At 43.4% G+C, this 12601-nt stretch overlaps 3 protein-coding genes across 5 annotated transcripts; 1 reads left to right on the top strand and 2 right to left on the bottom strand.

Moving 5' to 3' along the window:
- Window positions 1-4: 4 nt before the first annotated feature.
- Window positions 5-2988, bottom strand: abt1 (activator of basal transcription 1). Its single transcript, XM_085912347.1, has 5 exons — window positions 2825-2988; window positions 2036-2440; window positions 1539-1714; window positions 1275-1472; window positions 5-718 (listed from the first exon to the last, which is right to left on the bottom strand). Exons 2-5 carry the CDS (start codon window positions 2436-2438, stop codon window positions 518-520), a joined length of 978 nt encoding a protein of 325 aa, XP_085768473.1. The 5' UTR covers window positions 2439-2440; window positions 2825-2988; the 3' UTR covers window positions 5-517.
- On the top strand, window positions 2138-5678 carry rad51c (RAD51 paralog C). Of its 2 annotated transcripts, none has more exons than XM_085912335.1 (5): window positions 2138-2523; window positions 3338-3540; window positions 4190-4439; window positions 4588-4804; window positions 4895-5678. In XM_085912335.1, exons 2-5 carry the CDS (start codon window positions 3423-3425, stop codon window positions 5378-5380), a joined length of 1071 nt encoding a protein of 356 aa, XP_085768461.1. In that variant the 5' UTR covers window positions 2138-2523; window positions 3338-3422; the 3' UTR covers window positions 5381-5678. The 2 variants fall into 2 exon arrangements, with proteins under 2 accessions (XP_085768461.1, XP_085768454.1); XM_085912328.1 differs by lacking the exon at window positions 2138-2523 and adding an exon at window positions 3097-3199.
- On the bottom strand, window positions 5496-11710 carry LOC147062229 (suppressor of tumorigenicity 14 protein homolog). 2 transcript variants are annotated; one of them, XM_085912165.1, is made up of 18 exons: window positions 11347-11709; window positions 10905-11067; window positions 10695-10825; window positions 10557-10627; window positions 10301-10488; window positions 10157-10192; window positions 9724-9952; window positions 9384-9520; window positions 9217-9314; window positions 9002-9102; window positions 8641-8774; window positions 8245-8349; window positions 7896-8012; window positions 7504-7629; window positions 7135-7318; window positions 6362-6633; window positions 6147-6283; window positions 5496-6028 (listed from the first exon to the last, which is right to left on the bottom strand). In XM_085912165.1, the coding sequence occupies exons 1-18, from the start codon at window positions 11386-11388 to the stop codon at window positions 5867-5869; spliced, it is 2433 nt and encodes an 810-aa protein (XP_085768291.1). In that variant the 5' UTR covers window positions 11389-11709; the 3' UTR covers window positions 5496-5866. The 2 variants fall into 2 exon arrangements, with proteins under 2 accessions (XP_085768291.1, XP_085768283.1); XM_085912157.1 differs by having other exon boundaries at window positions 9217-9520; window positions 11347-11710.
- Window positions 11711-12601: the final 891 nt, after the last annotated feature.

The following is a 12601-nucleotide window of genomic DNA, read 5'->3' as shown; positions in this document are numbered from 1 at the left end:
GGAAAAAAATCATACGAGACTTTATTCGAATCTGTTATTTTGATCAACAAAATCTTAGCACACACAACGACTCTATTCAGCTCGTTGATGGCTAATAGAACTTTTCACCATGACTTCTGGGTAACACAATTAGAGACTTTGTTATTAATAAATGGAAAAGCCACTGAAAAAGCAAGATTTATGGTTTAAATATATTTGTCCTTGTTTAGCCGACACGGCAGTTAGAATGCCTTGTTGAAGAAGTAAATCGCTTCCAAGCAAGACAAAACATTGGCTGTTACATTTTAACAGGGAAGTTGTTTGAAAAATAGACATTGTAAAAATTCACACTCAACATGATCACTGACACAGTCAAGTTAATTCAGTTTTCTGTAGCTCGGATTAATGGCCGCCGTGCATGAAACGGATTGCACGCTATACAGATAACATTGACTGGCAGGCTAATCATTATGATTTCCTAATTTAATCAGACACGCCAACTGTACATTTTTTGTCACACCATTATTCCTTGACCAGATCAAGTCTGTTGGGAGTTAAAAATCTTCGCCAACAAGGAGACATTTGATTGGCTCTTGAGCTGGTGCATGCGCTCCTTGTCTAGTTGCTTTTTGCTGACAGAGTTCATCGTAGTCATTGTTGTCTTTTTATTCTTGTTTTTCTTTCTTTGGATCTCCTCCTCCGTCTGGTGTTGTGTGTAGTCCCACGTTTGCTCTTTCTTCTACAAACAATATTACGGTGTGAATATGTAGCGTGTCATGGTTTGGTTTGCAGTGAAATAGCGATACAAAGGGTGGGAAATGAGAGGGAGAAAAAAGTCAAAAAAAATAAAGAGAGGAAAAAAATAAATACACAAAACAAAAAGAAGCAATGACAGTGACAGGTCGAGGGGGGGGGGGAGTGCAAGACAGAAGAGCGAGAAGGGAAACAACTGAGAATATGAAAAATCAAGTATGATACACAGAAAAAAACAAAACAGAGGAGACAGCGAGCAAGAAAGACAGAAAAAGTAGGAGACAAGAGAATGTGAAAAAGGAGAAAGAGGGATAGAACGAAGGAAAGAAAAGAAATGGTGAGGGGAGAGAAGGAAGAGATGGAAAGAGAAATAAAAAGACAACAATATAGACAGAAATTGAGAGAGGAGAGGGGGAATAAGAAAGTGTAAGAGGAAAAGAGGAATAAAATAATACAAGATGAGAAGACAGAGCGGACGCACGCACGAGTGAGTGAAAAACGCAGAAAGTCTGTGTGTGTGTGTGCGCATGCAGGTAACTCACGTGCTCCTGCACGTCCATCTTCTTCCGCTTGCCCTTCTTGCTCTCTTTATCTATGTGAGCGCTCTTGTCTACATTTTCCAGGTAGAAGTTGGTTTCCCGCTTGGCCTGCGACACTTCGGTGCGGAGGCGCTGATGAAGAACCATTTTCTCGTAGGCCAGGCGCTCACTCAGGTGCGTCCACTGGAACTTGTGTAGGTACTGCCAAGCCAAAGACCTGCTGTTAGCTAGCTGTTAGCCACGATGAATGTCGAGCATTCGCCGTACCTTGATACACCAGAGGTCAGACACAAAGGTCTGGCGTTTACGTGTCGCCATGGGCGTGTTGTGAAGAGACAACGCCACGCGCTTAGCCACACGCTTGTCACGGAACTCCACCCAGCCCTCGGTGAAGCCCTTCTTCTTGCGGCCCGTGCGCTTCTTCTTCGATTTTACCTGGCCATCTTCACAAACGGCGACACAACACGGTCAGATGAAGAAAACCACGAAAAGGACATGGTTGCCCGCCAACAAAAAACTGAATCACAGAAATTGCAGCGGTTTGTTTATGTTCAACCGTCAGCCGCTAAAGCCAACGTGAAACACAGTCAGAGGAGTTGGGAAGGTTCCTGAACTACCGCAACAAACTTGCTATGTTCTCAACAAATCCTCTCATTGTCATTCTTTAGTCAGCGGAGGCACGCTTTCAAAAACAAACGCTGCATTAAAAAAAAAAAAAAAATTCTCATTAACTGTAATAAAATCAATCCATCACTGAACTCTACCTTCAGGTTGCAAGAAGATTCGGCCAATCTCGCCGTAAACAGCCAGAAGATTTCTCATGTGTTTAGGCCTGAATCTTGGTGGGATATGACCCAGGTAAATAATTCCTGGAACACACTTTTTGTCCGCTGAAGAGGAAGTCTTTGCCAGCCCTTTCAGTATTAGTTTTTTTCGCTTTTCTTCTTTTGGACTTGAGAGCTTCCCATCTTCCTCCTCGCCTTCTTGAATTGTGCTCTTCTCTTCTTCTGCTTGCTCTTCTTCTTGAGTTGTAATATTTCTATCCTCCTTCCCTTCTTCATTTGTAGAGTTCCTCTCCTCCTCCTCCTCCTCCTCCTCCTTTTGAGCTGTCATCATCTTCCTTTCTTCCACTTCTAATTGAGCTGTCGTCGTCTCCCCCTTGTCCATCTCTACTCAATAGAATTAAAAATATTTGGTTTAAAATAAAAATAAGCGATGGCTCCACGCGTATAGTACACTTGAAGAAACGAATGTACGTTTGTTGTAAACATGTCAACAATGTCAATTCAGCTTAGTTTCACACAGCTATTATTATGATATAACTACTTTTACGTGTTTTATGGGGTGAGTAATAGTGTAGCAAATGTTTTAAACAAATGTAATGAAACAATTAGCATGATGCAGAAAAAGCAGGTGAATTTATTTACAGGTACAAAATCGATAAGAGATTGCCTCCGTTAAATTTGCGTGGACGTTTACGTAAGTGGTGGGATTTTTCTTCCAAAAATAATGAATGTACATTTACCTAGCTACCACAAATCAAATAAACTCACCATTAAAACTCCTTCACGTGCAAAAGAGGTCGCATGTTAGTGACGACAAAGTAGTGACGATTATTCACTTCCTGTTAAATCGGGCGACTTCGTATTAAGACACTAAAAGTAGTTTATTTTGATGGTAGCTTTCCATTAAAGAAAACTTTGAAATCTTGTTTGAGAAAAGGGATAGGCCACCTCGACACAATATGCCACATTTCAATGGAACTAAAGTTGTTCTGTGCTGGTTTTTAAAAACGAATACAACTTAGAACTATTTAATGTATCCTTTTTATTAACAAATTTTAGTTTTGTACTGACTCGAAATGCAATCGTAATGCAAAAGGGCGTCACCGCCTAGCTTTTATTTTGAAGTCGCGCATCTTACAGGAAGTGAGTTGTCCCTATTTTTGTGTTGCCATGCGCGAAGCAATATGCGACTTTATCTGCGCGGGAATGTTCAATCGCATTTTGTGCAAATAATTTTGGAATGTCTCAGAAGTTAACTATGGATGTTTTTTTAATTGCCAGGCGTTTGTGTCGAGGCTGTCCAGGACGATTGTCATGAAGTGGCAGATTCTAGACGCTAGAAGCTAATGTTTAGCAGGGAAACAGGATGCAGAGACCGTTGACCACTCTGCGACTGAGTCCGCAGGTCAAAGTCAAAATCCTCAACGCAGGGTTTCAGATGCTGGATGACGTCATGCAAGTCAGCGCACTCGAGCTTAGTCGAGGTAAATTCTCGTTTCACAGACACAGCGAGGCGTTATGACCTTATAGTAAGTAAAATCTGCACCTGTTTTCTTCACAAAAATATATTCTCCATTCATTATAGAAAAACCAAACATGTCATTTTATACATGACATCAAAGAAAATTCCTTTACTAGCTTTAAAACTTATTTTCCTCAGAAAGTTTCTTGTGAAATTCTGAAAATAATGCATAGCTCTTATGTGAGGATTTCCTCCAAAATCATAATGGCAAAATATACACGGTTCCAGAGGATCCTTAAATTCTTAAAATACATTTAATCTATATATATATATATATATATATATATATATATATATATATATATAAATTCAAGGCCTTAATTGATTAAAAAAATCCCTAAATCAGTTTTTTCAAAACACACAAGCATCTAATTCAGGTCACAAACACAGACACAAATAAATAAAACTAATGAGTATTAAAAACTCCCGACTGGCTGGCAATCAATCCAGTGTCTAATCTGCCTCTGGCCCAAAAGAGCAGGAATAGAGTCCAATTTACCCCAAATCTTAAAATCAAGATAGAAAATGAATGGATGGTATCAACACAATCTCAGAACATCAACATCAATTCCAAGCACAATGGTTGAGACCTGAAGATCTCTTTGTTGCAGAGGCAGGTCTGAGCCAAGAGGAGGCGCTGGAGGTGCTTAAGGCCGTGAGGCGGGAGGGAGGAGCTGATGGAGAAGGAGCAGCAGCAGATGGAGCTTCTTTGACCGCACTTGATCTTCTGCAGAAAGAAGAAGAGCAAAACCGCATCGTGACGTTTTCCTCACGGCTGGATGCTGCGCTCGGAGGAGGACTTCCTGTCGGGAAAACCACAGAGATCTGTGGAGCGCCGGGAGTGGGAAAAACACAACTTTGGTGAGGGACCTGCATAAGCTCTATATAGCGCTTTTCTAGATGGCCCTAAATTCTTCTGTAAGCCGCAGTACTATTAGTTCTTCGCAGAGAATCAAAAATGAATAAAAGTACAACGATGGCAGATGATGTGACACGTGTATGGCATCAGTCTGCAGCTGGCCGTGGATGTTCAGGTGCCCCCTTGTTTTGGTGGACTGGGGGGTCAGGTGGTCTTCATTGACACAGAGGGAAGCTTCATGGTTCAAAGAGTAGTGGACCTTGCTACTGCCACCGTCCGCCATTGCACCTTGCTGGCTGAAGGAGCCGAGCAACGAGATGCCGCCTCCGCCTTCACTGTGGAAACGATCCTGTCCAACATCTTCCTGGTAACGTGACACCCCTACAAGAACCTGGATCTACTTAACATCATCAGGTGATGTAGTCGTGCGCTCACTTTCCATCTTGGTGTACCTCAGGTGCGTTGCCATGACTACGTGGAGCTCCTGGCCGAGATCTACCTTCTACCCGACTTCCTGTCTAGTCACCCAAAGGTCCGCCTCCTAGTGATTGACAGCGTGGCCTTTCCCTTTCGTCAGCACTTTGACGAGCTGCAAAGTCAGCGAACCCGCCTGCTCAATGGCCTGGCCCAGCAGCTCATCTCCATGGCAACCAAGCACGATTTGGCGGTGCTCCTGAGCAACCAGATGACCACACGGCTACAGGGCGGACAATCTCAGCTGGTCCCTGCTTTGGGGGAGAGCTGGGGCCACGCGCCCACCGTGAGGCTCCTCCTGCGGTGGGCAGGTTCTCAAAGGCAGGCGACCATCTTTAAGTCTCCAGAACATGAGGAAGCCACAGTTAACTACCAAATCACAATGGATGGCTTTAGAGACGACGACCGATCGGAGGAGCCGCCAAGTAAACGCCCCCGAACACTGGCAAACCAATCGGCTGCCTGCTAGAACAAACTTTGAAGCTGCCGCCCCGGGTTCACTTGTATGGAGACAATCAGAGTCAAGGGTTTATTTGTCCAACTAGAGTGTTACCTCGGGAAACGAGCAGGGATGTAACGATATCTTAATTTCACTGTTTTATTATGGTAAAAAAAACTCAGTGGTACACATTCAGTGTTGGCATTTTGTATGACTATTTTGTTTGTCACTCACCTGTTTGTTTCTTTAAAAACTCCCCAACAGCCCAGTAAAGACTTTGAGTAAAGAATTTTCTGACATTTTATAAAGAATTTCAAAACGTCTAACATGTCTATAAAGACTCCAAAAGTCTAAAAGCTCTTCCAAAAGTCAACTTGCTTTTTGACAAGTTTCTTGTCACTAGTGTCTTTTCGAGATCCTAGTGTAATGTCATAAGACTTGTTGCATATGTTGCTAAAATTCTCAAAGTTTCACTTGAAACTCTTCAACTTCCTGTGGTGAGAATTAGCTGTGTTGCTAAATGCCGCTGTGCTCCTTGATCCAATTGCGATATCGGCTCACTCGCGTGTAGATGCCTGGCTTGTTCCTACGAGCGCAACCGTCACCCCAGCTCACCACGCCGGCCTGGAAGACCCGCCCGTTTGGGCTGATAACAGACAGTGGACCACCGGAGTCACCCTGACAAGAGTCAAAGATAAAAAGAAATTGTCCATCGTAAAGATTCTGTTCAGACATTGCAACTGCTCAGTAATCTCTTGAAACAAATGAATGAAGCAAATCATTCAAGACTCTTCACCTGGCAGGCATCCACACCACCTTTGAGGACGCCGGCACACATCATCCCATCGGTCACCTCATTGTTCATAGCAATGTTGCACACCCAACTGCTGATAATGCCAACTTTGGCTTTCTGCAGGACACTCCCCGCCACACCTTACAAATGACACAAGGATGCCGTCAAAGTTCTCATTTGACAACTTGTGAGACTAAAAATGTCAACAGTTTGCCCACCTCCCTCTCTATTGGCTCCCCAGCCGGTTATCCAGGCTTCCTGGCCGGCAGGGAAGCGGTGCGTGGGTGAAGGTAGGCAGATGGGCCAGATGTGCTGGTTGAGCGGCACGTCCGAATCCAGCTGCATCAGCGCCACGTCGTTGTCGAAAGTGAACTGGTCGAAATGACGGTGGGCCACGATCCGCGACACCTTCCTTCTCACCGTCCACTCGTTAGGCTGGCTCAATATCTGCTGGCCCATAACGGCTTCCCATTGGTCAGCCTGTGAGTGCCTGTGAAACAAAGCCTTTTGTTTATTACTGGTCACTTTCAAACATAAACTTTGTAAAAAAAATTCTCAAACTTCAAAAACTTTGAATCTACAAACTCCTCAACACGACTGCAAAGTTTCTTTACCAATTCAGACAACTTTCTAAACACACCTTTGAAGATTTTAAAGCTAGTTTGAGAGACTCTTTGGAGAGTTCACCTAGTCTGTAGTGACTAAAATGAGTCACTTTAGAAATTTCAATTAGTGCCAAATGTTTTGCTACGCTAAAGAATCTTACAACTAGTCTGTAAAAGCCTTTGAAAAATTCCGACTTGTTGGTGAAGACTGTTAGTCTGATTCAACTTTAGACTCTTTAACAAGTCATAGTTCAATTGATGTATAGACGTTTTGAAAACTCATAACTATTCTGTAAAGACACCTAAGAAAGTAAATCCGGTCTCAGTTTGAAGTCTTTTCCACAACTCTTAAATCTTCAAACTTGTTGTGGTTGATCTGCTGGTACCTGGTCGAACCCTTGTCCTGGACGCAGTGGGCGGCCGTCAGCAGCCAGCGGCCGCTCAGCAGGGAGGCGCCACATGCGTGACCCTGGCCTACCAGCTGGAGGCTGACCTGCCACGGCCACTCGCCCTCTTGCGACGCCTCACCACCGACAATGCGAGAACTGCGGTACGGCTGCAAACCACACTCTGAAAAAAAAAAAGAACATAAAACTGCCTGACTTGAAATCATGGATAGCTTTTGAACCTGGAATGAACTTTAAAGGCAGGCTATGTCAGCATTTAAGCTCCATACAGCAAAACGTCTTTGCATTTTGACTTCAATAACATAACAGAAAGGGTAGATAGTGTGCACGTGTGTAAAATGGACATACGGCAGGCTTCCTCATCAGATTCATCCTCGCAGTCAACCTCGCCGTCACACTCGGGGTTGACTTTGTCCAGGCATTGTCCGTTTCTGCAACGAAAACTGGAGTCGGAACACGTCGTCACGGCGTCCGCTGTGGGACATCACAAGCACGTGTTAGGGGTACAAAAGTAAACATGATTATGTATGATTATGAAACAAATGTCTTGCTTTGACCCCAATGTGTCGATTTTATAGGAAATTCTTCATTGGACAACAGATTTCTCATTTCAACGTGGATGTCTTGTTCTGTCCCAAATTTCTTATTTTGATAGAAGTGTCTTATTTTCACAAATATGTGGAGAATTGGAATATTTTTTGAAAATGTATTCACGAGACAGGAAGCGTGTTCCTTCTCACATTTTTCGCATTTGAACTCATCAGACCCGTCTCTGCAGTCATCTTTGCCGTCACATAACGTCGTTCGCGAGACGCAGCGAGCGTTCTTGCAGCGGTATACGTTGGGAGCACAGGTGCCTGCCGAACAAAATAAAATTCAAAACAATGAGGTTCACATCATGGTGTGCAAACTCCTGATACGCCTTCCAGTTAATTCGTTAAATTGCATTTACAAGCATAAATGTGTATTGTTGTAATTTTTATTATCATGATTTTTGACATACATTTTAATATTTTTGATTTTTTTTTTTTTAAGTCAACATTTCTGCAAATGATCTGGCCCATCTGTCTGTTTTAAATTGAAACTCACTGCACTCCTCCTCATCGCTGGCATCACCGCAATCGTCAACACCGTCGCAGCGCAAACTGGAGTCCACGCACCAGCCATTGGTGCACCGGAAGCTTCCCGGACAAGCTGCTCCCAAACAAAACATCATTCATTAGTTATTAAACCATAATCAGTTTCACAATCAAGTTTTTTTTTTAAATACGTAAATAAATACATTTAAATGTATTGATTTATTGAATTGAAATACTTAAATATGCAAATAGAATTGTATCCAATTATTCAAATAATCAATGCTAATTCAATAACACTAGCCCCAATATGGTACATACATAAGAGGCTGTAAAAAGCATAAAAACACAATACGCCCACACAACAACACAACACAGACTCTTTGACTGGTAGAAAAAAAGACTTTACAGTCACTAGGGATGAAAGCCTCGAAGGTGGCGAAGAAACCCTGGTGCACATACGACCAGTCCGAATTGAATTTGACGCTCATCAGGTTGCTTCTGCTGGCCACTGTTGTACTTCCCACTTTCGACCCGCACAGCCTGTGATGCAAATACGATTTCTTAGAGATGGCACGGATCATTAACTCCGAGGTAATATGTTACTTTAAACGTGTGTTGAGTATACATTCAACATGATGCAAGTATTCTACATATAAGGAACATTTGTACCTACAGGTTGTTTTATGTGTTTGGTAAATAAAAATTGTATTGTATACTAGATGCATCACATAAAACAACACGTTAGACTGAAACAATGAGAATAGAACCTTCGGCCGTTGACTTCCACATAATCTCGGGAACAATCGATGGAGTCGTTTCCAACGTCGAACTTGCTGAACTTGACTTTGACAGACTTGCCCTTCGACACCTAAAAAAAAAAAAAAAACACACACACACACAAGCAGCATTCCCACTTCAAGTTTTGCAACAATTTGTCAGTGCGTGTGAGCAGGGGACAGACTACGGAGTAATAGATACTGGCCTGGATGTTCCACACGCACAAAGTCCGAGGAGGATAGCTGGACGGGAAGTACGGTGAAGAAAATTGGCCCACGTCACCACTCAGAGTTCCCCCGCAGTCTGCTGGCAGCATGGATCTTAAATGCAACATCCTAAATATTCCAAATAAAAAAACAGTCACGTACCCACCTGGTGGCTCCAGAGGGACCTGTGAAAAGTTGGCTAGGAAGCCTGGAAAGTCCTTCTCCTTGTTGGTGACCAGCGTCAACAGCATTACGTTCCCCGACGACACAAAGGACAGCAAATGTTGAGGAATCCCGCAATGTCTGAAAACGTAACACGTGCACTTTGACTGAAGTTGTACAAATGTTGATTAAGGAAATGAAAGGTAAGACTGAAGTCACAAAGATGAGGTCATGAAAGTGGACAGAGGTTACCAAGTATTTGTCAGAAGGCCACAGAGATGAATGCTGAGAAGATAAACATCAAGAAAACGTGCGACGGTAATACTCAAGATGAAGCATCTCACTCAGCGATGGCGGTTTGCTCGATGGGCGCGAGCGAATCGTAAATCTTGACAAAGTCGTTTTGGCAGTCGTCCTCCAGAATCAACTTTTGGAAGTCCAGTCGCACGCGGTGGGCAGCGTCGGCTCTCAAGCGCCACTGCAGGTAGACGTTGGACGGGTACGAAGAATCAGGAAAACCCGGCGACTGAATGACTCCGCCCTCTCGGACATGCACGTTAAAGGACTTCTTGACTGGAAACCAGCAGGTTGTTACTTTGTTAGTCACACCAAATATCAATAGTTTGACCAAAATATTAAAACAGTTTTTTCGAAAATGCTTGTCATTAGCCAATGTCATGGTGAATAAAGACAAACAAATCAGGAGTATTTGGCAGAACACACAAAGAAACAGATGGACTGGGTGCCAGCAGTGACAAAAACACATCTTATTCTTACCCAATAAGGATGATGATGTCATCCGTGGATCAATGGCTGCACACAAAAAGGACATTTTTACATGGATGTGTCAGCTGATGCCGCTACCTAAAATGGCGACAACAAATCACTTGTTTGACAATTGAGTGGCGCGGGAGGACCGACCTCTCGTGACGACGGCGTCGACGTTGAGCGAGTGCTGGGGCTTCAGCAGCACTCTCCCTTGCCGACTTTTTTGACTTCCTGCCGCCGTTTGCAGCGACTGGACGGCAACATCTACTGAGTCCTGCAGGGGCTCGGGGATGCTGAACTCGGAGCGGTAGTACGCCGTCAAAGAATCGCTACCGCCGTCGCTGCAGCGAGGTAAAGATACCACCTTGTTGAAAAACACATTTTGCTAACACGATATCATGTGACCCACCTGAACGCTTCCACCGATGAGTTTTGAAAGTATTTGGTCAACACCGTGTTTGTGTCGTACATCACTCTAAGCTGCGAAACGAAAACGTGATAACGTCAGCCACAGTTGAACTCTCATCGAGCCCACGCCGTCACTCACCTGCTGACTGACGAGAGATGCCATCTTGACAAATGTCTTGCTGTCGGGGTCCTCGTAGTCTGACAGGAAGCGCTGGTTGGCGATGGACATGGAGCCCACATAGATGCGTGGCTTGGCCATGTCCCGGTGCACTAACCACATAACCAATAACTTTGGTTCATGCAGACAGACAAAATGTGCGGGGAGGAAAAAAAAAAAGGGTCCACTCACAGTGGAAGCGCCACACAAGAAGTCCGGTCAGCAGAGACAGAGAGACAGCTGCCGCTACTAGGCCGAAAGCAATGCACAGTTTTCTGTGAAGAACTGGCCTCTTCTCCACTTTTCTCACATCTGGGGCTGGTAGAAATTGAAGGTTGGCGTCCAGATCCAGATCCTGATGGGAGGGCAATGGTGATCCACTCATTTCAGAGAATGCTATTAATGTTCTCTGGTCTTTCTACCGAGTAATAATATGATATAATATGTGGATATATGGAAGATAAACGATGAACTGCCAGTCATTGCCAAGGCACATAATGTATAGGCAAGAATTCAAACCTAAACACTTTGAAATACACTCACACCAGCACAAGGTGAAGACAAACTTCAAATTCAAATTCAGAACCGAAACTGTGAGACAGACATGCTGAACCGGTTAGTCCACTCCACTTACTTGTCTCAGGCTGAATTTCTGTCCCATCTCCAAGGGATCCATGATGACGTCACTTCTCCCTCACTTGGCTGTGTGCGCGTACTCCTCCATCGCGAGCAGGTAAGTGTGCGCGTCCACGTCGAAAGCGCGCGCGCGAGAGAGAGAGAAAAGAGGTTTCCAAAACTTAAAAAAAGGTAAAGGTGGTCTATTGAGGTTGCCTGAGATCACAAAGCGTATCACAGGATTTTAATCTTTCCCGCCCCATTACAAAAAACAAACAAACAACAACAAAAAACGTAGAAAAGCAGACGATGAGAGGAAAAAAGCGTTGGTCCTTTCAGCCGACGAAGTTACTCCTCACACAATGCACTGCGCGACTTTTTCCACCTGTGTTGGGCGGGGCGTGACCTATGTCTCTTCTCATAGGTTACTTCTTTGGCGGGATAAAAATGCCCAAAATGAGAATCAAGTCCCTGGAGACGTCACGTCTATTTGTTCTGAAAAATAATTCTAAAATCATGCTAGCAGCAGGTAAATAAATCCAGTTGACTGGATACAGATGTTTTTCTTAGTTTTGATTGTGTGTTTAAAAAATAAAACAATATAGGTCAATAAAGTTAGAAAAAAGAGGAAGAGGAGTTTTTATCATGTCATTTATTGGTGTCATGAATATACATGTATGTGCTTTTATCATGGTTTTATCATTTACTTATTAATAATTTGTTCACTGAACCCCCTCAACCCCTACTTTTGTCAAAATGTTAATGCTAATCTTAGCTAAATTTGTTGTTAGCTAATACCATTAGTGGTCACTATCATTGGTGCAGATATTTTCAATGCCCCCCAAGTATTCCCTGTGTGAGCAAATTTGCATCTGTTGCCACTAATATAAGCAATTGTTGCGATCGCCTTGTTTCCAAGGCACAAACTTAACATAAATTAGCATCTGTCGTCACTAGTAGTAACACACCCATCATGGACGCAGAGGTTATTTACTGAGTGAGGTGAAAAACGTAAGCGCAAATTAGCATACTCAAATACTGAAGAGAATTTGCGCTAAAGGTAGCCTTCATGACCATCTTCAGAAGAAGTCCAGTGAACAAAAACTGTGTTGAGATCAAATACCTACAACGGTATCCATGCATAGTAGTGACGTCTCTCAGCATTCCAGCCCAGGAACATTCCTGAATGATGCCACGTCTTGGTGGTTGAATGAAAAGAAAAATCATTAGAAAGTCCTCATGCAAAATAAGAAAGAATCTTCCCCCTCATTGTA

The sequence above is a fragment of the Syngnathus leptorhynchus genome, chromosome 1, assembly GCF_054491065.1.
Source record: "Syngnathus leptorhynchus isolate UIUO chromosome 1, UIUO_Slep, whole genome shotgun sequence".
NCBI lineage: Eukaryota > Metazoa > Chordata > Actinopteri > Syngnathiformes > Syngnathidae > Syngnathus > Syngnathus leptorhynchus.
This window is presented reverse-complemented; position numbering and strand designations above follow the sequence as displayed.

Bases quoted from the DNA above. Each gene is read 5' to 3' on its own strand.
- LOC147062229 (XM_085912157.1), bottom strand. From the start codon at position 11,388: ATGGATCCCTTGGAGATGGGACAGAAATTCAGCCTGAGACAA. The intron at 7,630-7,895 runs GTGAGAAGGAAC...GATGTCCCACAG, and splicing joins TGAGTTCAAATGCGAAAAAT to CGGACGCCGTGACGACGTGT. The intron at 7,319-7,503 runs GTATGTCCATTT...TTTTTTTTTCAG, and splicing joins ATCTGATGAGGAAGCCTGCC to AGTGTGGTTTGCAGCCGTAC.
- rad51c (XM_085912335.1), top strand. From the start codon at position 3,423: ATGCAGAGACCGTTGACCACTCTGCGACTGAGTCCGCAGGTCAAAGTC. The intron at 4,440-4,587 runs GTGAGGGACCTG...GTATGGCATCAG, and splicing joins GTGGGAAAAACACAACTTTG to TCTGCAGCTGGCCGTGGATG. The intron at 4,805-4,894 runs GTAACGTGACAC...GGTGTACCTCAG, and splicing joins TCCTGTCCAACATCTTCCTG to GTGCGTTGCCATGACTACGT.
- abt1 (XM_085912347.1), bottom strand. From the start codon at position 2,438: ATGGACAAGGGGGAGACGACGACAGCTCAATTAGAAGTGGAAGAAAGG. The intron at 1,715-2,035 runs GTAGAGTTCAGT...CCGTTTGTGAAG, and splicing joins AATCTTCTTGCAACCTGAAG to ATGGCCAGGTAAAATCGAAG. The intron at 719-1,274 runs GTGAGTTACCTG...TATTGTTTGTAG, and splicing joins AGATGGACGTGCAGGAGCAC to AAGAAAGAGCAAACGTGGGA.